The sequence below is a fragment of the Nomascus leucogenys genome, chromosome 5 (genome assembly GCF_006542625.1).
Source record: "Nomascus leucogenys isolate Asia chromosome 5, Asia_NLE_v1, whole genome shotgun sequence".
In the NCBI taxonomy this organism is placed as follows: domain Eukaryota; kingdom Metazoa; phylum Chordata; class Mammalia; order Primates; family Hylobatidae; genus Nomascus; species Nomascus leucogenys.
This window is the reverse complement of record NC_044385.1, coordinates 11,416,856-11,443,739: the sequence shown is the minus strand read 5'-3', so window position 1 is coordinate 11,443,739 and position 26,884 is coordinate 11,416,856. Positions and strand designations below refer to the sequence as shown.

The following is a 26,884-nucleotide window of genomic DNA, read 5'->3' as shown; positions in this document are numbered from 1 at the left end:
CCCAGGCTGCAGTACAGTGGTATGATCTTGGCTTACTGCAACCTCTGCCTCCTGGTTTCAAGCTATTTTCCTGCCTCAGCCTCCTGAGTAGCTGGGACTACAGGCGCATGCTACCACATCCAGCTAATTTTTGTATTTTTAGTAGAGATGGGGTTTTACCATGTTGGCCAGGCTGGTCTCAAACTCCTGACCTCAAGTGATCCACCCACCTCAGCCTCCCAAAGTGCTAGCATTACAGGTGTTGAGTCATCACACCTGGCCTTTGAACATTCTTTAAACATCATTTAGATGGCACGGTGGCTCATGCCTGTAATCCCAGCACTTTGGGAGACTGAGGCAAGAGGATTGCTTGAGTCTAGGAGTTTGAGACCAGCCTGGGCAACATAGCAAGACCCCATCTCTAAAAAAAAATTAGCTAGGTGTGATCATGCATGCCTATAGTTCCAGCTACTTAGGGGGCTGAGGCAGGAGGATCAGTTGAGCCTGGGAGGTCGAGGCTGCAGTGAGCCATGATCACACCACTGTTCTCCAGCCTGGGTGACAGAGCTGGATGACCCTTCTCCAAAACAAAACAAAACACTGTTATTTATTCATCTATTCTGCTGCAAGCAAGCGTATTTTGCATATTTGTGAGCAAGAAATAAGCACATCTTAATCTATCTTTTCTACAAAGTAAAAGGTTTTCAAAAGGTGAAGATACAGGTATCAATGTGGTGTCTTTTTAAATGGAAGGCAAAAATTCTTCAGGTTGGAATATCCAATAAAAGAGTTTTTGTCTCTAAAGTGGAAAATTTACTAAAATCGTTCTTTTGGGTTTCCAGTTCTTCTTTCCATCAAATTCTGCATCCTCTAGAAGCCCAAGCAGCCCCAGCCTTGTAGATTTCCAAGGACATGTAAGGTGTCAAGTGTTGTCTGTGAGGAAGGGATCTGAAATCCCATGAGCCTGTGCTAAACCGTGTTTGGTTTTCTTTGCAGACCTTCACTGCCTGGTGTAACTCCCACCTAAGGAAAGCTGGCACCCAGATTGAGAACATTGAAGAAGACTTCAGGAATGGCCTGAAGCTCATGCTGCTTTTGGAAGTCATCTCAGGTTGGTGTTATATATCCCATCCTATGCTTTTATGTGTTATCAATAGGTGAGCATCTATTTAAAGATGACTACATCAGAAGTTTGCTTTGAACTTGGCTGGGCAAGAACATGGTATTATTGCCAAAGAAAACCTTTCCAAAGAACAATCTGCCAGGAGTTATTTTTCTGTTCTAAAAACAGAGTGAATTCTCTTTAAAAATCACTTATTAAAATAATGTTTATACCACCAAGCTTGAAACAAAATAAGAGAAGAAAAAATGACTTCACACAACTCCCTCCATGCTGCCCTTTCTACTCTTCATCCAGCTAGAGTGTATTCCAGAAATCATCTTGTATTCAAAAATCTACTGTACATGTTGGCAGAACTCTGAACATATAAGCTAAAATCCCAGTGGGGCTATGATTTGTCCTGAATTTCAGTTGGCTGATTTAGACTTTGGACTAGAGAATGGATCACCTTTGGAGAAGTGTGACTGGGAAGGATTATGGCAGATCTGCCCTGATCCATATATCTTCATAATCAGGTGTCGAACGAGCCCTGGAAGCCACCTCTGTGATTTTAACTAGGCCATCCTGACTTCCTCTAACCGATAGCCAGCAACTCTGAATACTCCAGGGACTCTAACCAGCTTCTCTTTTTACTCATTTGTAAGTTGGATCATGGGCCAAACCAGACTCTCCCTACAGATCTGAAAAGCATATGTCCTTCATGGTATGGCTCCCTGCTGGTCCATTTGATTCTGAAAGTTTTGGGGTTAGTGTTCCCTCATTGCTGTGATTTAGAGAGACCAGGCACACATCAGAAATAGTCATGTAACCATCTCTTTTTAAGGAAAAAATGGATGCTTAGTTTTGGCATCTTGATTCCGCATCAAGAAGTCACTGTCTCTATGTCTGCATGATTCTCTTTTCATCCAACAGGGGAAAGGCTGCCCAAACCTGACCGGGGAAAAATGCGGTTCCACAAAATTGCTAATGTCAACAAAGCTTTGGATTACATAGCCAGCAAAGGGGTGAAACTGGTGTCCATCGGTGCTGAAGGTGAGAGGTGTGGTGGGTGGTCCTGTCTGCCACACTGACCTCATAGCGTAGGTATGGCGACAACTTGAAATCTCCCCTTCTTCCCTCTCTTTCACCATTTACTGTACCTGCCTTGTATCAGGCTCTCTCCTAGGGCGCTCGGTGCACAAAGATAAGAACAAATGGTACCATGAGTGGGAGACCAAGCTCTAGGTTCTTTGTAAAGCATAGAATTAAATATAATGCTGTCATCTTCAGAACACTTAAAGGACTGAGAAAGAACTTACACATCCCAATGACTTAATAAGAACTAACTAATAGGAAGGAAGTGGCCTTTTTGTTCTCTATGGGAGACTGGGAATTTGGTGAGGTCAGCAGGAGCTGAGATGACCACCCATATCTCCGTATGCACAACTGAGTCTTGCTACTTGTCAGCTGCGGAATGCTGTAAGAAGGGTCAGGGTAAAGATGAGACTGTGTTCTCTTTATTTGATTATTTAAAACTTTAGCTCATGGCTGGGCACAGTGGCTCATGCTCATCCCAGCACTTTGACAGGCCGAGGCGGGCAGATCACCTGAGGTCAGGAGTTCAAGACCAGCCTGGCCAACATGGTGAAACCCCGTCTCTTCTAAATTTACAAAAAATTAGCTGGGTGTGGTGGTGCATGCCTGTAGTCCTTGTAGTCCCAGCTACTCAGGAGGCTGAGGCAGGAGAATTGCTTGATCCCAGGAGGTGGAGGTTGCAGTGAGCCAAGGTTGTGTCACTGCACTGCAGCCTGGGCGACAGAGTGAGACTCCATCTCAAAAAAAAAAAAAACCTTAGCTATTGCATCTTAAAACTTTGGAAACTCCTGGGTGGTTTTCATTGATAATACATATGCAAGGTTTGTGCTTATTATTAACTTAGAATTTATTTAAACTAGAGACATTTGGTTATGAATACCGTATTTATAACCAGGCACACTGCGATGCTTATAAAAACATAAACTGGTCTTTCCATATGCACATTTTCCAATAGCTCTGAAGTCAAAATTTACATATAGGAAAAAAGTTATGTACTGACTATGTTATCTTTACATTAATTTGTTGTTTTCTTACCTGCAGAAATTGTTGATGGCAACGTGAAAATGACCCTGGGTATGATCTGGACCATCATCCTTCGCTTTGCTATTCAGGATATTTCGGTTGAAGGTAAAAGACATGGTTAAAAGTCTAATTGTATAATCTGTAAATTGAGCTTGTGAATTAAAATTTGAGCAAGATATTTTAAAGTCCAACAGTCATTTACATGATTGAATGAGAGACATGTAAGTGGGTTCTTATAAATTTTGTATGCGTATAGGAAAAGACCTCGGCAGCACTGTTTCATTCATGGGGGTGGAATCGGTTTGCAAAAGATGAGCACATGTTCAGAACAGAAGTCGCTTTTTAAAATGAGCATTTATTGAGCTTCTTGATTGCTTATTATACTAGTAAATTTACAGCTATGGCAGAGTTCTTTAGTCTTACAACTGAAACACTTTTTTTTCCCCCCGGTGTAAAAAAAGAATCTGTTGCAACCCATGTTTGTTATTTCCTTCACTTTCTTCCTCCCTATCTCTCTCCCTGTCTTTTTCTGTTTTCTTCTTTTTCTTTTTAAACAAGACCTCTATTGTCACTGTATCTTTTGGCCTAACTACTGTTTCATCATTATCATAGAATCTTAATCCTTAACACTGCCACTGAAGATAAAAATCTTTAGTCTTTTATACCAACTACACTCCCAAATATTTTGATGAATTCAGCACTGTTGAAAAGTGTCAAATTGGCATTCTTAAAATTAGAACTTTGCCTGTTTGGCCCTTAAATCACAAAGTGTGTAACTGCAGAATGTGTTTCAGGGCTGTCTGCATTGCCCAACTATTTGGCCCCTTCTGATTCTGTAATCTAGTAGGTAACCAGGTACCTGAGTGGTAAGGGGTGGAGACGTTATTTATAATTCTGCCCAGGCCAGGCCAGAGTAGCCTCTGACTCTGGTTTTTTGTTTTTTGTTTTTTTGAGACGGAGTCTCACTCTGTCACCCAGGCAGGAGTGCAGTGGCGCGATTTCAGCTCATTGCAAGCTCCGCCTCCCGGGTTCACGCCATTCTCCTGCCTCAGCCTTGCGAGTAGCTGGGACTACAGGCGCCCACCACCACGCTAGCTAATTTTTCGTATTTTTAGTAGAGACGGGGTTTCACCGTGTTAGCCAGGATGGTCTCGATCTCCTGACCTCATGATGTGCCCACCTCGGCCTCCCAAAGTGCTGGGATTACAGGCGTGAGACTCTGGTCTTTTTAAGTGATTTTAGGTACTCATCAACCAACATTAAGAAACAACACTTTGCCTACTTGTACCAGCTGACAGGAAGTCTGCAGTACTTGCCCTTACGGACCTTCAAATTCACTTCAATTATTCCGTTCTGGCACCGGAGACCCACTTATGTCATCTGAAAATCAAACTAAAATCTAATGGCATTAAAACAATTCAAACTCAGGAATGACAGCCAGCTTGAATTAATACATAGTCTGACTTTGAAAACTTTTGCACAATATGGTTCTATTACAGTACCTTCCTTTATGCTAATGAAAGAAACAAGAGGCTTCCTAAAATTCTTGCTTTGTTTAAAAATTGTAAGTTGTAATAATTTTATCAGTTTTTATGTGCTTCTAAATTTAAATATTTAAACTGTCGAACCCACTTTAAATAAATACTACTTTTAGAAATCTTGTTCACACTGTTGCTGGTCTAGCAAATCCTTTTTCCACAAATATTACAGAGGTGAAGTTGACCTCAAGTTGTTTCTGATTGGTTGCAAATTTTAAATTAGTGATAATATGAATTTAAACTTAATTATATTTCAAGTGTAGGTATGAATGGTATTATCCATTAGAGTTTTCCCCAAAATTGTTATTAACATGCCCAAAGCAAGATAGCTAAATCACAATATTTTGTAAAATTTTGCGATAAAAGCCTATATTAATCTGCTCTTCACAAGACTAAGAAATTAAACATTAAAAAATTATAATTTTATTAGCAAAGTACCTAGATCTCTTCAAGCAGATGTTTCTACAGTGTCCGACACAGTAGATAATGTTTGCTAATTTATATTTTTATTTGCTTTAGTTTCATGGAGTAATTTTTTAATAACCTCATTTAACTTCTGTAAGTCTACAGAAAAATCATCTTTATTTGTTTTAATGATGTGTGGTATGTTGAAAAAGTCATTGTTACTAGAAACAAATTATTTGAGGAGTGAGTTTCCTTCAACAAAATGATGGGCCACTTCCAAGAAAGAAAATGAGAGATTAGGCCGGGCGCGGTGGCTCACGCCTGTAATCCCAGCACTTTGGGAGGCCAAGGTGAGCGGATCATAAGGTCAGCAGTTCGAGACCAGCCTGGCCAACCTGGTGAAATCCCGTCTCTACTAAAAATACAAAAATTAGCCAGGTGTGGTGGCGTGCGCCTGTAATCTCAGCTACTCAGGAGGCTGAGGCAGGAGAATTGCTTGAACCTGGGAGGTGGAGGTTGCAGTGAGCTGAGACCACACCACTGCACTCCAGCCTGGGTAACAGAGCAAGACTCTGTCTCAAAAAAAAAAAAAAAAAATTAAAATGAGAGATTAATCTATCTGTTGATGAAGGCAGTGCAGATGTAAGTAGATGATGGAGCTCCTTGGGGTGTCGTTCAGTGCTTCCTGATGCAATGACAAATGTTACTGCCAATCTGTAACATGCTTTTTATACCTATGATCAGGGTTTTGTGTGTGGACCTGTTTGTGCCAAATGGCCTCATTTCCACTTTCCCATACACCTTTCGGGAGTAGGTTTTCCAGTAATGTATGTACATAATTCACACAAGCTTGTTAACCTTTTGCTGAAAGCCTAAAAATGGATTTGGGGTTGGAGGAGGGTCGGCTTTGATTTTACTAACCAATTGAAAGAGGAAAAAGCCTTGTTCACCATTCATGGCCCAAGTGTGTTCACACGTATTCAGGCAGAAATTAAGTGAAACTCTGTGACTTGTAAATCTAAACTTCAGTAGCAATATTAAGATGTTGTAGATACACTATACCTTTGTTTGCTTTTCTAACCTGGTAAGTTCTATTTAAACTCTATTAAATACATCGCATTATTTCTTCTTGATGTACTTTTTCTCATTAGTTACGTTGGTCAGGACTGCAAAGACAGGCAGAACAACTGGCTATGCAGTTCCCGATTTCAATGTCCATATCAATTCACATTTTAATTAAGTCTTAACAGTTTCACTTTATTTTCCCTTAACTAGCACTTGCTAGTTAAGAGACATTCACAGGAGTCATTCAAGTTATAGCACATGGAACTTTAGGGGTGTGTGTATTTTATCTGGTTTATGGGTCCAAGAAAGTGTGAACTAAAATGGACAGTTTTTTGTTTTGTTTTGTTTTTGAGACAGAGTCTCACTCTGTCGCCCAGGCTGGAATGCAGTGGCGCGATCTCGGCTCACTGTAACCTCCGCCTCCCAGGCTCAAGCAATTCTCCTGCCTTAGCCTCCCAAGTAGCTGGGATTACAAGCACCCGCCACCGTGCCTGGCTAATTTTTGTATTTTTAGTAGAGATGGGATCACCATCTTGGCCAGGCTGGTCTTGAACTCCTGACCTCAGGTGATCTGCCAGCCTCGGCCTCCCAAAGTGCTGGGATTACAGGTGTGAGCCACTGTGCCCAGCCTAAAATGGACAATTTAGATAAATAATTACAAAATTATTTTGATTTGAAAAAATCAACTTCAACCCCTTCCTAAGATGGAAGGCCCCATGTTAGTTAGGAGTCCACATGCTTTAGGGAATTTCTAAATTGTTAGCATTTAAATATAGGCAGAATCCTGAGTTATATAAGTGGCTTTTGAGGAGCTGTTTAGATGTGTGTCGGTTTGGGTCCTCCAGGAAGCGAGTGCCAAGACTTACTGGAAATTGTTGTAGTCTTTCCAGGCCTTTATAAAAACATACCATAGCATGGGTGGCTTAAACAGCTGACCTCTATTTTCTCAAAGTTCTTGAGGCTGGAAGTCCAAAATCAGAGTGCCAGCACGGTCTGGTTCTGTGAGGCCCCTCTTCCTGGCTTGCAGATGGCTGCTGCCTTGCTGTGCTGCACATGGTGGGTGGGGGTGGTGGAGAACCTGCCAGTGAGCAGGCTCCCTGGTGTCTCTTCTTATGAGGACACTAATCCAATCATGAGGGCCCCACCCTCATGACCTCATCTAACCCTAAGCACCTCCCAAAGGCCCCATCTCCAAATACAGGCACATTAGGGTCTAGGGCTTTAACATATGAATTTGGTGATGGGCGGGAAGACACCAACATTCAGGCTATACCAGAAGTGCAGGAGATTTTTTGGGGAAAATGCCTATGCAGGATGAAGGGGAGGGAGCAGGAGATGCCTGAGGAGCCTTCAGACCAGAGCTCCTGGCTGACACCTGGGCCGAGAAGAGGAAGGGAGGAGGCTTGGGGAAGAAGGTCTCGGACTGCAGTGCAGTTCTGAGGTTAATTTCGCCAGGCTGGTGGGGTCTTTAATCCTAGGCTGCCCTGAGAGGAGTCTCGCGTCGCACAGGGGTGTCTCAGCTCTGCCGCTAACCCCCCAGTCTTTGGCTGGAGCAGCTCTGGGGAATGTGGCCTCAGTGGGAATGCAGGGGTGTGGTGCATTCAGGGGGCTGCAGCTGGCACGTCAGTTGCCTGCCCTGTGCTCGCAGCTGAAGCTGTGGGATGTCTGAGCGGCACATTTTTATGGTCATCACAGATGGTGCTGGGTTTTTCCTTTTTTTTTTTTTTTTTTTTTTTGGTGAGATGTCAATTGGCCAAACTTGAAATTTACCAATAAAACCCTTTAAGTGTTACAAAATCACTGGGCAAAGGAATACATTTGAGATGTGGTAGCATCTGTGAATTCCATTTACCTAAGAGTATGAATTACAAACCAGATGAATGACAGATTAGTTGTCATCAACTACACACAGTTCATTTTTTCATGTGAGTTGCACTGTAGACTATTTATGTTTGCATATTTTTCAGGATTGTGTACAGTAAACATTTAGCGAATGCAAAGGATCCGATTGTCCTGTAAGACTCACTTCAATTACAGATTGTGCTCAGTATTAAGCTTTGCTAGTACTTTAAAGATGCAGTCAATCAAGAGGCAGAGAAAGGTCTGTCAGCATCCACAGCCTCCTTTTCAAATTGGACACTTAGTCTCTGGTCCTGAATAATAGGTGCCCCCAGGGTCACCTCACACAATGGGGTATGCACAGTTTTTAAAAATTTATTTTCGGGCCGGGCGCGGTGGCTCACGCTTGTAATCCCAGCACTTTGGGAGGCCGAGGCGGGCGGATCACGAGGTCAGGAGATCGAGACCACGGTGAAACCCCGTCTCTACTAAAAATACAAAAAATTAGCCGGGCGTGGTGGCGGGCGCCTGTAGTCCCAGCTACTCAGAGAGGCTGAGGCAGGAGAATGGCGTGAACCCGGGAGGCGGAGCTTGCAGTGAGCCGAGATTGCGCCACTGCACTCCAGCCTGGGCGACAGAGCGAGACTCCGTCTCAAAAAAAAAAAAAAAAAAAAAAAAAAAATTTATTTTCAGCCGGGCACAGTGGCTCACGCCTGTAATCCCAGCAGTTTGGGAGGCCAAGGTGTGTGGATCACCTGAGGTCAGGAGTTCAAGACCAGACTGGCCAATGTGACGAAAGCCTGTCTCTACTAAAAATACAAAAATTAACCAGGCATTGATGGCACCTGTAGTCCCAGCTACTCTGGAGGCTGAGGCAGGAGAATCTCTTGAACCCGGGAGGCGGAGGTTGCAGTGAGCCAAGATCCCACCACTGCACTCCAGCCTGGGTGACAGAGTGAGACTGTGCCTCAAAAAAAAAAAAATTATTTTCATTTAAAAAGGGGCAAGTCACCAACCACCCTGAAGTCTAGTTTTAGTATCTTTTTATGTTGGAGCTTGTGATTGCTCCTGCATCGTCCTTTTGAAGTCCCTAAGTGTCATCAGAAGTTACTCACTAAGATCAGGGTTCTGGCTCCTATGCACTTGCAGAGGCTGTAGGAAGAGACGATGTATTTGGTGATCGATTCCCTGGGAGGTCTGTTTCGAAAGTGACTAGGAGCTAAGTGAACTAAGCGGCATTTCCCTGGGGCCACTTTTTCTTGGCTGTCATTACAGAAACATCTGCCAAAGAAGGGCTGCTGCTTTGGTGTCAGAGGAAAACCGCTCCTTATAGAAATGTGAACATTCAGAACTTCCATACTAGGTGAGCACCCAGGGCCCCTGGTCCTTGTATTCTCAGTGGAATCCGTGGGTAGCATGGGGAACAGTGTTTGTGTGCACCCGTGTTTTCCTCCTGTCTGAGAAGCCTTTTATGTATCGAGGAGAACTCAGGCTGTAGAATTCTTGATGCTTAAAGTCTCCCAAAGGAAAACATTGGATTAAGCCTTAGCACGCTGGTAAACAGCACTATATTTGTAAGTGAATGGTATTGCAGTGCCAGAAGGATGCTACTGAGTTTGGGGGTGTAAGCATGCATCTTACTTTAGCCTTCACCCTGGTATTGGGAAAAGGCAGCAGGAATGGCTGTTGTTTCTCAGGGATGAGGGAGACCCTGGCAGAGTCTGCGTACCCCCCCACTAGCGACTCTTCAGCCCTCAGCCCTGAAAGAAATAGAAAGATCCTTCATCCATCAGCTTTGCTCTGCTGAAATTCCAAAGATGTAGAAAAATTATGTTTGAAAAACTGTAGGAAATGAGATGAATGAAATCTCGACATAAGGGGAGAGCATGATTCTGTCACTTGCTTCAGTCTTTCTCATGTAGAGTGGTCATTATGATGTTGAAGTAAAAGAGTTGGTTATATTTTCACCTTTGGCTGCTATGTTACCCATGAATGCAAACAGGCCCACCACTGGCCACCGATAATCAGAAAAAGGAAAGATAAGGATGAACCACGGTGAAAAGTTGGGGAGGTTCTTCTAGTTGAACAAATATTCTCAGAATGTCTACCAAGTGTCAGGCGCTAAGCCAGGCCTTGGGAAGACAAAGGGGAAGAGAATCCTTCTTTGTCCCTACAACATGCTGTTTGGCAGATGAGAGGAGCTATCAAGGGCTGGGACTTTCTGCAGGTGTCAAAGTTGGAGTGCCCAGATCTGCATCCACTCATCTTGCTTTTCTTTTTCTGGCTCCCAGTTGGCCCAAGTACTTCAGCATTGTAGCACTGATAACTCTCACGGAAGTCTCCTACTCCAGACCCTTTGAGGAACAGAACTCCCACACTCTGCTGTCACTGAACCCGCTGTCGCCAGCAAGCTCTGGCCTGCCCTTGTCTATGGGGCATTTAGAGCTGGTGTCTATGGGGAAACAGATCAGAAATAAACATCTGCGTTGCTAATCGCATGTCCTCCTTCACCTACATGCCTTTGCCTTAAAAGAAAAAGAAAAGAACTTTATAAAGAAAGACAGAGGAGTATCTGGGAGCTAACGGAGGCTTTTGAAGCATCCTAAGAACTTTTAGAGGAAGTGTGTTCTGGACATTTTCAGGGTAGACGTCCTTGTGTGTGTTTATTGGGCAGACTCAGGGGTAAGGGCCAGAAAGGAGACTTGGAGAAGAGAGAGGAACCCTGGGACTAGCCGAGCAGGGACAGCAGTAGAGACATCTCCCTTCCTGTCACTGCCTGTGCCAGCACAGACCAGACCGGGGCAGGAGACAGGGCAGGTCTCCGGCAAGGAAGTCGAAAGGAGAGGAGTCCAGTGGACCCCGGGAAGAAGATGAGTGTTCAAGCTCCCCGGGTGGGGTAAAGAGGAAGCTACCTGGGGCCTGTCTTGCATTAAGTTAGACAGAAGGAAGGCCAACATCTGACCGAGTGCAGACGCTGGCTGCTTCTTTCTCTCCACTAACACGTGTTCCTGTTCTTCTCGACGGTTGTGAAGCTGGAAAGATGGCCTTGGACTCTGTGCCCTCATCCACCGACACCGGCCTGACCTCATTGACTACTCAAAGCTTAACAAGGTTATTCTGGGTGGCCCGGCATGCAGTGTCCCCAGCCACACATCTCAGCATGTCCTGCAAATGAGCACATCAGCACTAGCCTAGCACAAACCCCAGGGCCACCGGCAGAAATGGCCACCAGGAAAAAGCATATTCTCCCAGCTAGCCTTTCCCATGATCCAAATATGAAGGGTGGCCAGGAAAACACTTACCTCTTAAGATCAGGGAAAACAAGACCCAAAATTAAGTCATCCTTTTTTGCCCATATCAAGATATGTTTGTTGATTTGGCTTATTTACTATGAAGACTTTCTATATGTTCCTTAGAGATTTTACATTCCTGGATTCTAAATATGAGAAGTGAAACCTCTATTTTTGCGGGGAAGAAAGGTTCAGATAGTCCAAGCCTTTTTTTTTTTTTTTTTTTTTTCTTTTGAGACGGAGTCTCACTCTGTTGCCCAGGCTGGAGTGGAGTGGCACGATCTCGGCTTACTGCAAGTTCCGCCTCCCAGGTTCATGCCATTCTTCTGCCTCAGCCTCCCGAGTAGCTGGGACTACAGGCACCCGCCACCACACCCGGATAATTTTTTGTACTTTTTTTAGTAGAGACGGGGTTTCACCATGTTAGCCAGGATGGTCTCGATCTCCTGACCTCGTGATCCGCCTGCCTTGGCCTCTCAAAGTGCTGGGATTACAGGTGTGAGCCACCGCGCCTGGCCTATCCAAGCCCTTTTAAAGTCAAATTCCCTTGACTTTTTCTGGAGGATTTAGTTGCAGACATATTTATTCAGAATTGATTAATCTGTCACACAAGGGCTACTTCATAACTATCTTATTATTGGTAGAAAATACCATTTGTAGCCTTGCAAAAGAAGTTTTTGGGGCAGGCTTTTTTTTTGAGTTTTGCTTTTTTTCAGAAAATTTAACTTAGAAAACTGCAATTCTCCCTTTCAGGTAAAAGTTTAGTGTGTTTAAGTCTCAGATTAGTATTCAAATTCTTTCTTTAAAAGTAGTTTTAAGGCCAGGTGTGGTGGCTCACACCTGTAGTCCCAGCACTGTGGGAAGCCGAGGCAGGAGGCTCGCTTGAGCCCAGGAGTTTGAGGCTGCAGTGGACTGTGATCACGCCACTGCCCTCCAGCCTGGGCCACAGGGTAACACACTGACTCCCAAACAAAAACGTAGTTTTACAGTGTAACCTATGATGGAAAGAGAAATCAATGTCCCTTCTGAATCTTATGGATGCTCTGTGCTGCCTTACAGATAATGGTGTGTAAGGCAGCACAGAGCATCCACAAGATTCAGAAGGGACCTTGATTTCTTTTTCCATCATGGGTGGTGAAACCCTGTCTCTTCTAAAAATTAGCTGGGCGTGGTGGCAGGTGAAACCCTGCCTCTTTCAAAGATGCAAAAATTAGCCGGGCGTGGTGGCAGGCACCTGTAATCCCAGCTACTCAGGAGGCTGAGGCAGGAGAATGGCTTGAATCCAGGAGGCGGAGGTTGCAGTGAGCCGAGATGGTGCCACTGCCCTCCAGCCTGGGCAACAGAGCGAGACTTAGTTTCAAAAAAGAAAAGAAAAGAATGGTGTGTAAAGACTTAAGGTTAAAAGCAAGGCCCACCTTTACTACACATTTCTGCAGCAGCCACTACACGTTTCCTGCTGGGTGCTGGTTTGCTGAGCTCACCGTTCACGTGCTGTTGCTGTGTTTGGGCGTGGACTCCAGCCCTGTTGCATGCTGACCTCACTTGTGTGGCATGGATGGTCGTAAGAAGAGTGTCCTGGCTTCCACCACCTTTTTAGTTATCCCTTGCTTACCTCCTGCCCCCAGCCTGCCTCCATGGCATACAGGGTAGCATGTGAAGAGTTTACTGGTATCCTAAAGGTTAAGAATGAAATATTTTAAGGTAGCCCATGAAAATGGAACTTTTTCCCAGCTTTTCAATGGATGTATTTTCTTATCCCCTGAATTACTTTGAAATGTTCCAAGCATATAGACAGGGTACAGTTCTTTTCAATTAATCTTAATCTCATTTGCAAAATGAAGGGATTGTACTGCATAGACCCAGTTTCATTAGCAGTTTATTATGGTCAGTTTGTATTACAAAACATCAGTAGATCTGTAGCAATTGGTCATCTAAGAAAGTAGAAAAATGATAATACAATAGCAACTAATATAGCAGCAGAGTAGGCACTGTTATAAACAAATAAACATACGTGTATATTCACACATGCATATATGCATATATATGAATTCCCACATACACATTTAATTTTCACAATGCACAGTAACCCTATAAAGTAGATATTATTATTATCCCAGTTTTACAGATGAAGAAAGTGGGAAGTTAGTAATCTACCAGAGGTCACATGGCCAATAGCTGAGGTAGGAAATAAATACTTAATTGGCACATTTTATCATTTAAATTACACTCTACATGAGTTGGCTTTCACAAAGTCTCAGGTGATAAGCTTTGTTAAAAGAAACTTTAGTTAAAAACTTTTTTTTTTTTTTTTACTGAAATCGCTGTATACTCTGTGAGGCCAGAAAGCTGACCTTGGTTTCTTCATTGAGCACTGTGATATGTTTGAAACCTGCACTTTTTCAGTGTTTCACTGTATAAAAATGATTGTGCTCATTGGAAAACATTGTGGTTTCTAAAATATTGAAATGGCTTTGTTATTAAATTTCATTAAAGTCACCCCCAGGCTAACACTACATTTCATTTTGATTTTTCTATCTTACCTCCATTTCTTTTGAAATTCTTAATAGGTTAATTTCTTTAGTGGATCAAAATAAGAAATGTTGCATCTTCTTTGTTTTCACTATTTTAGTTATATACCTCTGGTTAAGTTTATTTTGCTATGTTACATATATTTAACTAGTTTTTACAGTGGAAGGTGAATGGAATTTTAAGAACAAAATTTTTTTCATGAATTCACTTAATGATTTTCAGGTTTTGTCATTTCTTCTTGCTTTACCATGAGTTTTGCCCTTTGTAACACTAGTAACACTCTTTAGTCAGCTAAAAGTTTTAGCTAGCAACATTTTTCTTTCATCTTTTTACCCCTCAGCTTGCCAATATTTAAAATCAGGGTGCTGGTTCTCCAAGATCCCATTCCAAGTCTGGAAAATGCATGTTCATGATTTAGAATGATTTAAATGTTATTTCTAGGCCTGAAGATCAGTTCTGATGGATTCAGTGTGTCCTTTCTTGTCAATGCATTTGTTCTCTTAAACCCTTTGTTCACACTTTATGATTGGAATGTGCATGGATTTTGTGGTTTCTGTCATTTTTGATGTTTCTCTAAATGTTTGAAGTGATTGGGAAAAGATGAAAAGGAAAGTTACACTATTATGATTGTGTGTGGGTGGGTGGGAAGGTGTCCGGCCTAAAGTGAGGTATATAGAAAACATTCTTCGTAAGTCTTGTTTCAAAATATATTTTAAAAATCTGATTGTCTTGGTTTTCATACAGGATGACCCCATAGGAAACATTAACCTGGCCATGGAAATCGCTGAGAAGCACCTGGATATTCCTAAAATGTTGGATGCTGAAGGTGAGATGAAAATTGTGTTTGCCGAGTTATAGAGAATTTGAAGACTACAAATGTTATGGCTACACATTTGGACCTTGCAAAATTTTATAGCTAAGTTACATCCGAAGTACTTTGGATTCCTAACAAATTTCTGTCACTGGCCACATGAGTAGTAGAGATTTTCATGTGTAGCTTGTTCATAAAATTTGCTTTTAAAAATTGTACCCTCAAACAAGCCAGCAAAATTACAGGAAAAGGATTTGGTAAAAAGTTCAGCTTTGGCTAAGAAACAAAATGCTTTTATTTATAATTTTAAAAAAACATTTCCTGTATTTATTTTTTCCAACAACATAATGTTTTCTCCCTAACCACTTAGAGACAAGTGTAGCAAATAAATCCCTTTGTGACATACTTAAGAGAAAAAAATTCCTTCCTTCCAACCAGAAGTTAGAGAAGTGAAATATAGAATATAGAGCACTCAACCATCAGTGTACCATCCAAACTTTCACCTATTGTTTTTAATTCATCTAAATTTAATTTATTTAGAGCTGAAAGAACTTCCATATATTTTGCACTTCAGTATCACCCATTCTGGGGACTTGTTTCAAATACTTTTTTGTCCCTTTTATATGGTGAATTTGTGTGAGCTGTACCTACAGCAGACCACTGAAAGCACAAATGTGTGGACACCATTCACTCATTTTATTTATTCATGATTCGTTTACCACTCAACAGACATTTACTGAGCACTTACCGTGAACAGGACCCTCGGCTGGGTACTGCAGGAGCTGATGAGATGTATGAGATATATACCCTGCCCTCAAGAAGCTTATATTCGTATATTACTTTGTTCGTTATTGTAAATATTATTATTCCCTAGTGGTCCATTACTTCCACTAATTAGCGATGTTGGGGAAAACTAAGGAAATTGGTTATAGTCAGTTGTCAATCTTCCATTCCTCTTTGCTTTTGGTAATTGTATTATGGCCTTTGTAACAAATTACTGCAAACTGGGCAGCCTAACACAGCAGAACTTTCTCTCACAGCTCTGGAGGCTGTGTCTGAAATCAAGGAGTAGGCGGCTCCCTAAGCCTCTAGGGGAGGATTCTTCCTTGCCTCTTCCAGCTTCTAGAAGCCCTAGACATTCTTTGGATTGTGGCAGCATCAGTCCAATCTCTGCCTCTGTCTTCACACGGCCTTTTCCCCTCTGTGAATATTTTCTTTTCTTTTTCTTTTTCGTTTTTTTTTTTCTTTTTTTTGAGACAGAGTCTCACTCCGTCGCCCAGGCTGGAGTGGAGTGGTGGGATCTGGGCTCACTGCAACCTCTGTCTCCCAGGTTGAAGAGATTCTCCTGCCTCAGCCTCCTGAGTAGCTGGGATTACAGGCATGTGCCACCATGCCCAGCTAATTTTTGTTTTTTTAGTAGAGACAGGGTTTCACCATGTTGGCCAGGCTGGTCTCAAACTCCTGACCTCAGGTGATCTACCTACTTCGGCCTCCCAAAGTGCACAGATTACAGACATGAGCCACTGCGCCTGGCCTGTGAATATTTTCTTACAAGGATACCAGTCACATTGCCTTAAGGGCCCATCCTACTCCAGCATGACCACATCCTCACTTGATTATATCTGCGAAGATCTAACTTCCAAATAAGGTTACATTCACAGGGGTGCTGGAGGTAAAGACTTCACTGCATCTTTTTGGGAAATGCAGTTCAACCCAAAACAGCAATCTTTCAATTAGAACTCTAATTTTGCTCATTAATTAATCATTTTAATCAAACATCTGTATTATTGGGTATTAACACTTGAATGCATTATTTGGAATTCTACTTATAGTTTCTCTAAAAGTCACTAGAGGGACAAAGTCTATAAAACACTGAAGTAGGAACATAGGAAATTTCCTTTCCTCTTTTTCCATCTGTCCTAAGCTAAGTTTATATTTGTATGCTCTTTCTTTTGATCTTTCTTATGATAAATAACTATCTAGAGTTTTCCCGCTTGGGTTAATAGCCAGGGTACTAAAGAGAGGAGAAAATAGGCAACAGTTAGTAAATTTTCCAGTTTATTCATGCCTCCCTAATATCCTACACTGGGGGTGAGTTTCCTATTCAAACACTCACGTAGAATTATTGGCAGGATCATCATCAGTGTTACTCTGGCGCTGCTAATATTCTCTCCTCAGTTCTTTGGTTTTTCCTTAGTCTCTGAGTCCTGGTCTGGGCGGATGTCCATTCTGCTCATCCTTCCACAGATGGGGTGTGTTTGCACTGTGTTCATTTCCTCCTCCTAATCTTCCATACTTTTCTTCATCTTTCCCTTTTAATGCTTCAGAAGAATCTCACACGCTGTATTATTATCTTTACAGAATAATTGCTCAAAAGAATCTTCCGGCAAACAGTTCTGAATTTGGCCACCTAGCGTGCAGAGCGTGCGGTGGCATCACTGCCTAACAGATGTAGCCACGCATTCCCTGTATTCCTGTATTCCCATGCCCTCTATCAGCAGTTTAAAATTTCTGCTGCTCTTTGATGGTAATGTCAGGTCCAGGTCTCCTCAGATATGAGTGCCTTTTGGTAAATCCTTGCCTTCCTGCCTGCTGCCATGGACCTTAATTCCTGTCATTTGTGTTGGTCTCTGAACCCAAGTGGGGATTTTCAAGTGACTCATTGGCCCACTCACCCATGAACTGTTATTTGTAGCAAAAACTGGTGAAACTCTTCCTAAACTTATCTACTGTGCTTTTAAAAGGTTGTAAAAATTGTTTCTCTATTTCCCTCCACAAATCTTTGTTTGAGGTGCAGACTAGGTTTGGATCTGTGGGTACATTTGTTCCATGAGAACCTGCAGAAGGGATCTTGTGGACCCCTGGGCCCTCCATGTGTGTAGTAATACAAAGTCTTGGTGAGTGTGCTGGTGCGTGCGCTCTGTTCAGTTCCGAGGGCCTAATTCTGTCCATGGATGTGCCTTTCTTGCTAGGTTAGGGCTCTTCTGGGTTAGCCTTGCCGTTCTCTTTGGCAATTCCTTTGTTTCCTTTGACTATTCTCAAAAGTGCACAGAGAGTAATCACTTTGCCGGTGTGACTTCTTTGATTTGAGCCAAAATGTTAGCAACATAAGTGTATGGGGGTGAGGGGGGAGGATTCCTGATTCCAACACCTCTGAGGAAGTGCTTAGCAGAAGCCTGCTGGTATTAGAACATCCACGCAGTTAACCTTCTTTTCTCCACACAGATTTAGTATACACTGCCAGACCCGATGAAAGAGCCATAATGACTTATGTTTCCTGTTACTATCATGCTTTTGCTGGTGCACAGAAGGTGAGGATGTAAACCATGAGTCACTGCTCACCCTTCACCTTCTGTGTCTTAATTTTTTTTCAATTGTTTTCCTCTTTTTTCCCCCCTCTCCTCCAAGTAAGGAGACTGTCTGGTTTCGAGGAGGCAGTTGTTTGTCTTTTTTAGTCAAGCTTTCTTTGAAACTTACTTTCTGTTCATGCAGTGGTATGCCGTTCATGTTTGTTTTCCGGAAGATTCCATAGTTACACAACCCCACATCCTTTCTGTTCATAGTCTCTGCAAACCCAATGACTAGGTTTCACCATAGGGAATTGTCAGGTATCTTTTTAACTTCACTGTGACCCATTGACTGACCCAAGTTTATGAACGAGGTTAAAAAGCCACTTACCAAAAAATGGTGTTGCCAAGATGGAGGAAGAAAGGATGTAGGTTTTCATGGTTCTGTTTTCTGTCTTCCTTTTGGCGATTTCAGCAATTAGCAGAAATAGTAGTGAGTCATAACAAGCATAAGCCATGCAGACCCTTCTCTTTAGATGTTTTGTTATTCTTGGTGATTTCTATAAGCGGTATGGTAAGTATGTATCGAAGTTATTGAAGGAGCTGCCCTCTCCAGTGAATTTCATCCTCACGCAAGGCACGTTACAGAGTAGAAATCCCCAACAGTTGTTTGGGTGGGGAAGGGGAAGTGGGAAGACAGATAGCCCAGTGCAGCCCTGTGAACATTCCCCGCATCTTGCAAAGTGACCTGCATTCCCCAGAGTAGAGGGGCTGGGTGCCCTGATGTGGTCGGAGGACCAGAGTCACGAGGAAGGGGTAACAAGCTCTGATCTGCAACAGACCAGGTTTCCATGTGAAAGCATTGAATGCACCTTTAAAAGCCCATCAAGGGGTGGGGGAGAAAACAAGCCCTCAGTTTGATCCTTAAAAAACATGCTGGCTCAAACCATCCTGTCCACGAATCATTTCGATAACGGCCTTCCTGAGGTTCAGGACCACGGGCCCATGAAACACAGAAAACTGGTCAGTGTAAACCAATTTGTTCTTCCTTCTGTTCTCCCTGGTTTCTCTCCTTCGTCTGTGTGTGTGTGTGTGTGTGTGTGTGTGTGTGTGTGTGTGCGTCCTGTGTTATTTTCTCCCCCTTCAGACATCGTGAACACCCCTAAACCCGATGAAAGAGCCATCATGACGTACGTCTCTTGCTTCTACCACGCTTTTGCGGGCGCGGAGCAGGTACTCAACACTTGTCCGTCCGGGCTGTTGTGTTACTGTCTGTTGGTTTTAGTTGTGTGTGCATACTTGAGTGTGTGTTTGTGCGCTTCACATCTTACCTTGGAATCTTTCTGAGTGTTTTCTAATAACCTCATATGGCAAGTTCTAAACTGTGAAAACTTTTTTTTAACAGCTTTAACTTTAGACAGTTCCTGAAATGTTTTTATGTGTTTTACTTTTAATGTATTTCCTTTATTTCATTAGTAAGTTGTGGAAAGTATTTGTGCTTTAGTAAAAAAAAATGCCATGAAAATTGAGCCACATGCATTGAGTGGTAAAGGGGAAATGTGACAAGGAGAAATGAATGCCTTTCCAACCCGGCCTTGTTCTCTGCTTAGAAATTGCCTTCACAGTTCCGTGATTTGGCCTAACATCCTTCAAGACTAATCTTATTTTAAGTGAAATAGTGGAAGGGATAACAGAGTTGGAACCTCAAAAAATTTCACATTTCTCAAGACAAATAGCCCAAGGGACCTTGAGGAAGAATGGCCCTCAGCTTTCTGCATATTCACCTGTTTCTGTTGCTCTCCTTGGAAGATCTTGATGGAGTGCAGTGGGCAGAGTATGCGTTATTTCAGTGACCGCTGTGAGGCCCATCACTGGGGAAGGATGCTAACAGGCTGATGAGGGCTTTAAAGGAAAGGCCTGGGAACAGGCTGTGGGCCCAGAGGCCAGATAGGCAAGTTTCTCTTGTTCCATCAGACAGTTATGGTTCAAGGCGCTTTGCCACTCCTGCCCCAAGTTCCTTTCCACGAAAGATGATAGAGAATTGTGTATTACCTCAACGACTTCTCATCTAGGTTAGACAAAGTCTTAAAGCACACTCAGCTCTATGGAAGGATCCCCTCCAGAAAGTTCTACATATTCACATCAGGAGATGAGGAGGTCTTCAGTAAATTCAAGTGCAATGGTATATCTGGATTTTCCTGACCCAGTTATTTTTGCCTTGATTTCCAAAGGCTAATATTATTCAGGGAGTCTCCATCCCATCGTCATGAGATCAGTGGAGAGTTCAGGTGGACATTCAGGGACCCAAGATCTTGGTTTCCTGGACCCAAATATTTCTGTGACTAACTTGCTGGATGTTTACTGAGTTTGTGTTTTAGACTAATGCTCTCTCCCCGTTATTCCCTACAGTCTAATCAGCCTGCCGTGTAAGTCTGTGTGAAAACTGTAACAAAGGTGTGAAATGACTCATAGTACGCAAAAGCCATGCCCTCAGTCTGACCGTACCCTAACCTAGACTCTGCACCGTCTACAGCACGCCACCCTCCTCGTCCCCTCTCATCACCCGCCTCGTTCCATGCTGTGTGCGCGCATTCCCGTCGGCAGAGCCGTCCTGTTTACCTATTGTGTTTTACAGGCCGAGACAGCGGCTAACAGGATATGTAAGGTTCTTGCTGTGAATCAAGAGAATGAGAGGCTGATGGAAGAATATGAGAGGCTAGCGAGTGAGGTAAAGGAAACTGGTGACCTGCAGTTCTGTCCATCCTCACGCAGGGGCTGAGGCACAGAGGGTGAAAAAATACTCCGTGGGGGTATTTTTTTTTTTTTTTTTTGCATTTTTCATCTCAGATAGGATGAAAGTAGGAAAACACACTTGATCCCCGAGGTTGTTCCTATGGTAGTAATGTAACTTTTAGCAAAAACATAATCCCCGATGGTCTTTCCAACGATCCCAAAGCAGAAAGGTGTAGTTTGCATGTCTGAAGATAGGAGAATGTGATTCTCTGCTCAGCTCTGCACCCCCAGAGTCGGACACCCCTAGACGACCTTGCGTTACTTGTTTTTTTTATTTTTTCCTGTTCACTGGCTACCAACATCACATAGGATGCACTCCATATGCAAAAGCCTCACTCCACATAGGGACCCAGTGTCAAAGGAACTGGCCCAGCCTGGTGTGCGGTGCTGGCTCGGGCTTGTGTGTCTGTATAAATATCCAGAGGAAATCTGGGAAGACAGAACCCTCCCTGCAGGATATTTGAGCATGAGTTTCTGTGGTGCCTTTCCAGAGCTCTTCAGCTAGACTCTTGGTTAGGACAGCAGTTTCCAGGTTGTTTTTCTTTTTGTTCTTGTTATAGCATATGTAGCGACTACGCAGTGTCCTCGCTGCATCTGCACTGTTTTCCCAAATACAAGCATGGGCTGCATGAGGCCCCCAGCCACCTCCTCTCTAAATTGGACTCAAGTACAGTGACACATCAGAACAAATAATTTTTGCTCTGCCTTGTTTTTTTTTTTGTTTTGGTTTGGTTTTTTGTTTTGTTTTGTTTTTTCTGAGACAGAGTCTTGCTCTCTGGCCCAGGCTGGAGTGCAGTGGGGCAGTCCTGGCTCACTGCAGCCTCTGCCTCCCGGGTTCAAGCAATTGTCCTGCCTCAGCCTCCTGAGTAGCTGGGATTACAGACGTGCACCACCACACTCAGCTAATTTTGTATTTTTAGTAGAGAAGGGGTTTCACCGTGTTAGCCAGGCTGGTCTCGAACTCCTGACCTCAGGTGATCCACCCGCCTCGGCCTCCCAAAGTGCTGGGATTATAGGCGTGAGCCACCGCACCCGGCCTGCTTTTTAATTTAGCTGATATTTGGTCTTTATTGGGAAAAGTATCAGGACATTTGGAATAAGTGTTCCAATAAATAGTAGTGTAACTTTATGATACTGAGTTCATATTTTCATACTGCTGCTATAGAAAAATTAAGCTTGATGGCATTGTTGAATGGCAGTGACAGGGTTGCCAGACATGAAGCATGGCCAGTACTGAAGGCCAGAGGATCCTTAGGAATTCAATCCTTCCTTTTCTTACTGGGTCCTTCATTTATCCTCCTAAAACCCTTCATCTCTAGGTATATCACCATTTAAACTATTTTTCATTCGAATCTGCTGTCATTTTCCAAGTGCTCAGTAGGCATAAGTGTAAATGATGGGGTTTTCAGCAAGTCATTTCTAAGACCTAGGTAGTAATTCAAGAGGTGCGTGGGTATTTTGTCCTTAGGAATTCACTACCACGTTCGCTTCTATCATGCAGATTTACTTAAAAGCTAGACGTTAAAATACACTTTGGCATTGAGTTAGGCCCAGGCTTACAATACAATTGTGTAGTAAGTAATCTAATTAGATTTGAGTTTATTTTTTAAAAACACATTTTAAGTGAAATCCAGTTCTTTCCTGAATTTGTTACACTACAATTCTGCCATGTCAAGTATTTTGGGGTTGTTTTGTTTTGTTTTTTGTTTTTTTAGTTTGAAAGCTCCATCCAGCATTTGTCTGCTAACGTCTGGTCCCTGAGTTTCTTGTAAACGTCACATTTTTGTAAGACACGACTTTACGTGCTCACTTTAAGTTTTTGACCTGTGTTTGGTATTGTTGGGGTGATCACTAGTGGCCATGGGTGGACACTGAACATTTCGTTCATGCCTCTGTGCGTAGAGGTACCACATCTCAGTGATTTTAGGAACATTCATCCTTTACAAATTATTGGATGCCTCATTTTTTTTTTTTTAACTGCGGGAGGGGGTTTGCTGGTGTCTTCAGCAGTATTTTTGTGTTTGGGGAGCAGCTTTTGGAATGGATTCGTCGCACAATCCCCTGGCTGGAGAACCGGACTCCTGAGAAGACCATGCAAGCCATGCAGAAGAAGCTGGAGGACTTCCGGGATTACCGCCGGAAGCACAAGCCGCCCAAGGTGCAGGAGAAATGCCAGCTGGAGATCAACTTCAACACGCTGCAGACCAAGCTGCGGATCAGCAACCGGCCTGCCTTCATGCCCTCCGAGGGCAAGATGGTGTCGGTGAGTAGCGAGCACCAAGCCCTCCTGGCCCCATGGGAAGTCCTCCTTCTAGCCTAGAGGCGTTTGACTTGGGTCAGAAGGAGGCATTGACTTCTTGAATCTTTTTAGTTGTGTGAATATCATTTTGGCCCTGTAACCACTTTGTTCTTAATACTTTTCTCCCAACCACCATGCACTTCTTGACTCCAGCTGCCATTGGGGTATGGTGTCCCACAAAGAGCAGACCTTTAGGAAACACTCGATGAACGGCCTCTTTCTCTCCTCCCTCCTCATGGCCTTGGCCCCTCATGTCCACCGGCATCTAGATCATGTCTCTTCTGTTCCCTGCTGTTACAAGCTACCCATCTCACCTTTGCAAAGTCAGAGTCCTACATTTACCTCCCTCTCTTTCACATTGTCACTTTCTCCCTCTCCACTGAATCATGCACACCAGCATACAAAAGTGCTCTCAAATCTGCCAGTCACAAGCTAAAACCAAGGACTCCACATCTCCCACGAGCAACTTCTTGGCTCCCCTTCACAGCAAAACATCTAGAAGGAGTTCTTTGTGGTACCTATTTCCACTCCCTCCCCCACTCACTCACTCACTCACTTTTTTTTTTTGGAGACGGAGTCTCACTCTGTCACCCAGGCTGCAGTGCAGTGGCATGATCTCAGCTCACTGCAAGCTCCACCTCCCAGCTTCAAGCAATTCTCCTGCCTCAGCCTCCTGAGTAGCTGGGATTACAAGTGCCCACCACCACGCCCGGCTAATTTTTGTATTTTTAGTAGAGAAGGGGTTTCACCATGTTGGTCAGGCTGGTCTTGAACTCCTGACCTCAGGTGATCCGCCCACCTCGGCCTCCCAAAGTGCTGGGATGACAGGCATGAGCCACCACGCCTAGCCCCAACTCACTCACTTCTCTTACCCTTCAACTTGCAGTAAACTGGCTTCTGTCCCTGCTTCCACCAAGAATGTTCTTGTCAAAGTCAATGGCATTCATGTTGTCAAAGCAAGTCATTTTTATTTTTGAGACAGAGTCTCACTTTGTTGCCCAGGCTGGAGTGCAGTGGCATGATCTCGGCTCACTGCAACCTCTGCCTCCCGAGTTCAAGCAATTCTCCTGCCTCAGCCTCCCAGGTAGCTGGGATTACTAGTGCCCACCACCACGGCCAGCTAATTTTTGTAATTTTGGTAGAGATGGGGTTTCACCATATTGGCCAGACTGGTCTCGAACTCCTGACCTTGTGATCTGCCCACCTTGGCCTCCCAAAGTGCTGGGATCATTTTTATTTTTATATTCTCAGTTTTTTTGACCCAGCTGCCCATTTCCCCGTTCTTGAAGTTCTTTCTACTTTGGCCCTCCTGTTTTCCTCCTTCACCAGCCAGGCCTTCTCCATCTCTGCTCAAGGCCTTGCCTCCTCCCTCTACCTGTAGATGTTGGTGATTCTCAGGCTTGGTGCTGAGCCCTCTTCATCTTTATACCCTCCAGGTGATCTCATCCAGGCCCATGGCTTGTTTTTTCTTTTTCCTTTTTTTTTAAAACATGGTCATGCTCTGTCACCCAGATTGGAGTGCAATGGCACAATCACAGCTTACTGCAGCCTTAATCTCCTAGGCTCAAGCGATCCTCCCACCCCAACATCCTGAGTAGCTGGGACTACACGTGCATACCACCATGCCTGGCTAATTATTTCTTTGTAGAGATGGGGTCTCGCAGTGTTGCCAGGGCTGGCCTCAAACTCCTGGGCTCAAGCAATCCTCCCACCTCAGCCTCCCAAAGTGCTGGGATTATAGGCATGAGCGAGCATGCCTGGGCAGGCCCATGGTTTTAAATGCCACCTAAATGCCAATACCTCTCAAATTTTACATTTCCAGCTCTGACTTTTCCCCAAATTCCAGGCCAATATACCCACCTGGATATATTATAGCATATTAAACCGAACATATCCAAAAGAGTTCCTCCCGGTCTCCTCGATCCTAGTAAATTCTATCACTGTCCTCTAAGTTGCTAACCCCTAAACCCAGGTTTCATCCTTGATTCTTCCCTTTCTGTCGCTTTCTTACATTCAGTTCTTCAGCCAATCCCATTGGCTCTTCTTCCAGAATACATCTTAAGTAAACGCTCTTAATCCCCTTCTCTTTACCTCCACGGCCACTGGCCCATGCTAAGCCACCATTCTCTCTCCTTGGACCCTGCAAGTAACTCCTGACCGGTTCTTCTTTTTCTTTTGCCCCTTAAAATTCATCCCGCATACATCAGCCTTTGTCGTCTTTTAAAAATGTGAATCAGCTCTCATCTCCTTTCTTCTCAAAACCCTCTAGTGACTCCCCAAAGTATTTAGAGTAAAATCCAGCTTCATTATCCTGGCCTATAAGGGCCTGCATGGTTGCCAAATGCATCTCTCACTCTGCCCTGACTCACTCCACCGCTGCCACACCACCCTGCCTGCCGTCCTTCCTGCACGCACATCCCCTCTTGGGCGTTTGAGTTTTTTCCCTTGCCCAGGAGCCCTCGTTTCCTACTTCGTCATATCACTGGCTTTTTCTGTCATTGAGGACTCAGCTCAAATGCCCCCTTCTCGGAGGGGTCTTCTCTAACCTGCCACAGGGACCACCCTGACGGGCAGGGCTGGCAATATCCCTTGACCCTGCTTTTTTTTTTTTTCCCATACAGCATTTCGTTTATTGCTTTCTGAAATGAACTTGCTTAAGTACTTAATGATTGTCTCTCTCCCCCAGCCACCATGGAAGCTGCATGGGAACGGGGAACTTTAGAGGTGTTGTTTACCCTTACAGAGTTTCTCACTAGTGCCTGGTACATGCTAGATGCCCAGTAATTAGTTGTTGATGGCTGGCTGGCTGGACAATTCACCCCAGTCACTGAATAAGAGTTGTTTTGGAAGCTGGGTGTGGCGGCACATGCCTGTAATCCCGGCTACGGGGGAGGCCGAGGTGGGAGGATTGCCAGAGCCCAAGAGTTAAAGAACAGCAACAGAGCGAGACTCCATCTCTCTAAAAAACAACAAAAAAAACCCAATAATCATAATAAAAGGGTTGTTTTGAACTGAGTCATCTTGAGGCTTTATCTTCTTGTAGCCAGAAATTGTCAGCCCTCTACATCTTTGTCCACATCTGGAGAAGTGTCAGGATCGCTAATAACAGCTATGTTAGTCTTAAAAGATCCCAGTGAATTATAATTAAGACATTTGGAAGCCAAATAATTGAAGGTTATTGAGGTGGGGGGTAAGGAAGGAAAAGAAAACAGAAGGAAAACACCATCAGTTATGTAGTGGAGGGATTTATAGAAGAAGCCTGGGAGGCCAGAATGTCACGAAGGTGCTCGTTACACATTCACTGCCCTTGGCTTCCAACCATCCCAGGATATTGCTGGTGCCTGGCAGAGGCTGGAGCAGGCTGAGAAGGGTTATGAGGAGTGGTTGCTCAATGAGATTCGGAGACTGGAGCGCTTGGAACACCTGGCTGAGAAGTTCCGGCAGAAGGCCTCAACGCACGAGACTTGGGCTTATGGTAAGTAGACAGGAGTCAGATTGGATTTTTGAAAAACCAGAGTTGAGCCATGTGCAGAGCCATAATGCATCCTTACTAACTCTGTGCCTAATGTCTGTGACACTAAAGGTAGGTGTCGTCACCTTTTTCTGCTCTTGTCTCAGTGCCAAATTTATTTAAGAGGTAGGCATGAAAATTTAGTTTCTAATCAAGCAGATAATCTATTTCTTCCCAAAATGGCACCCAAAATGTGTTCTTTACATACCTACGTACGTAAGGCCTGGCCTCCTTCCATGTTTTCTATTTGATTCCGCAAGTATCCATTCATTCCCTCACTGGTGGTCACATAGCCCTGAGCCAACCACTAGCTTCTGCCAG

The 26,884-nt window shown here is 43.8% G+C and overlaps 1 protein-coding gene across 4 annotated transcripts in view; it reads left to right on the top strand.

The window, feature by feature from the left end:
• The window catches only part of ACTN2 (actinin alpha 2), a 75,734-nt gene that overhangs the window by 29,429 nt on the left and 19,421 nt on the right, over positions 1 to 26,884 (top strand). Inside the window, exons 2-11 of one of the 4 annotated variants that reach the window (XM_030812633.1) lie at positions 976 to 1,090; positions 2,012 to 2,131; positions 3,215 to 3,301; positions 9,319 to 9,406; positions 11,076 to 11,154; positions 14,607 to 14,688; positions 19,108 to 19,193; positions 20,596 to 20,688; positions 22,786 to 23,016; positions 26,380 to 26,527. In XM_030812633.1, coding sequence (XP_030668493.1) covers positions 976 to 1,090; positions 2,012 to 2,131; positions 3,215 to 3,301; positions 9,319 to 9,406; positions 11,076 to 11,154; positions 14,607 to 14,688; positions 19,108 to 19,193; positions 20,596 to 20,688; positions 22,786 to 23,016; positions 26,380 to 26,527 — 1,129 coding nt within the window. Of the gene's footprint in view, positions 1 to 975; positions 1,091 to 2,011; positions 2,132 to 3,214; positions 3,302 to 9,318; positions 9,407 to 11,075; positions 11,155 to 14,606; positions 14,689 to 17,898; positions 17,985 to 19,107; positions 19,194 to 20,055; positions 20,143 to 20,595; positions 20,689 to 22,785; positions 23,017 to 26,379; positions 26,528 to 26,884 lie in introns of those variants that run through there. The other 3 variants (XM_030812634.1, XM_030812636.1, XM_030812637.1) reach the window with 3 other exon arrangements.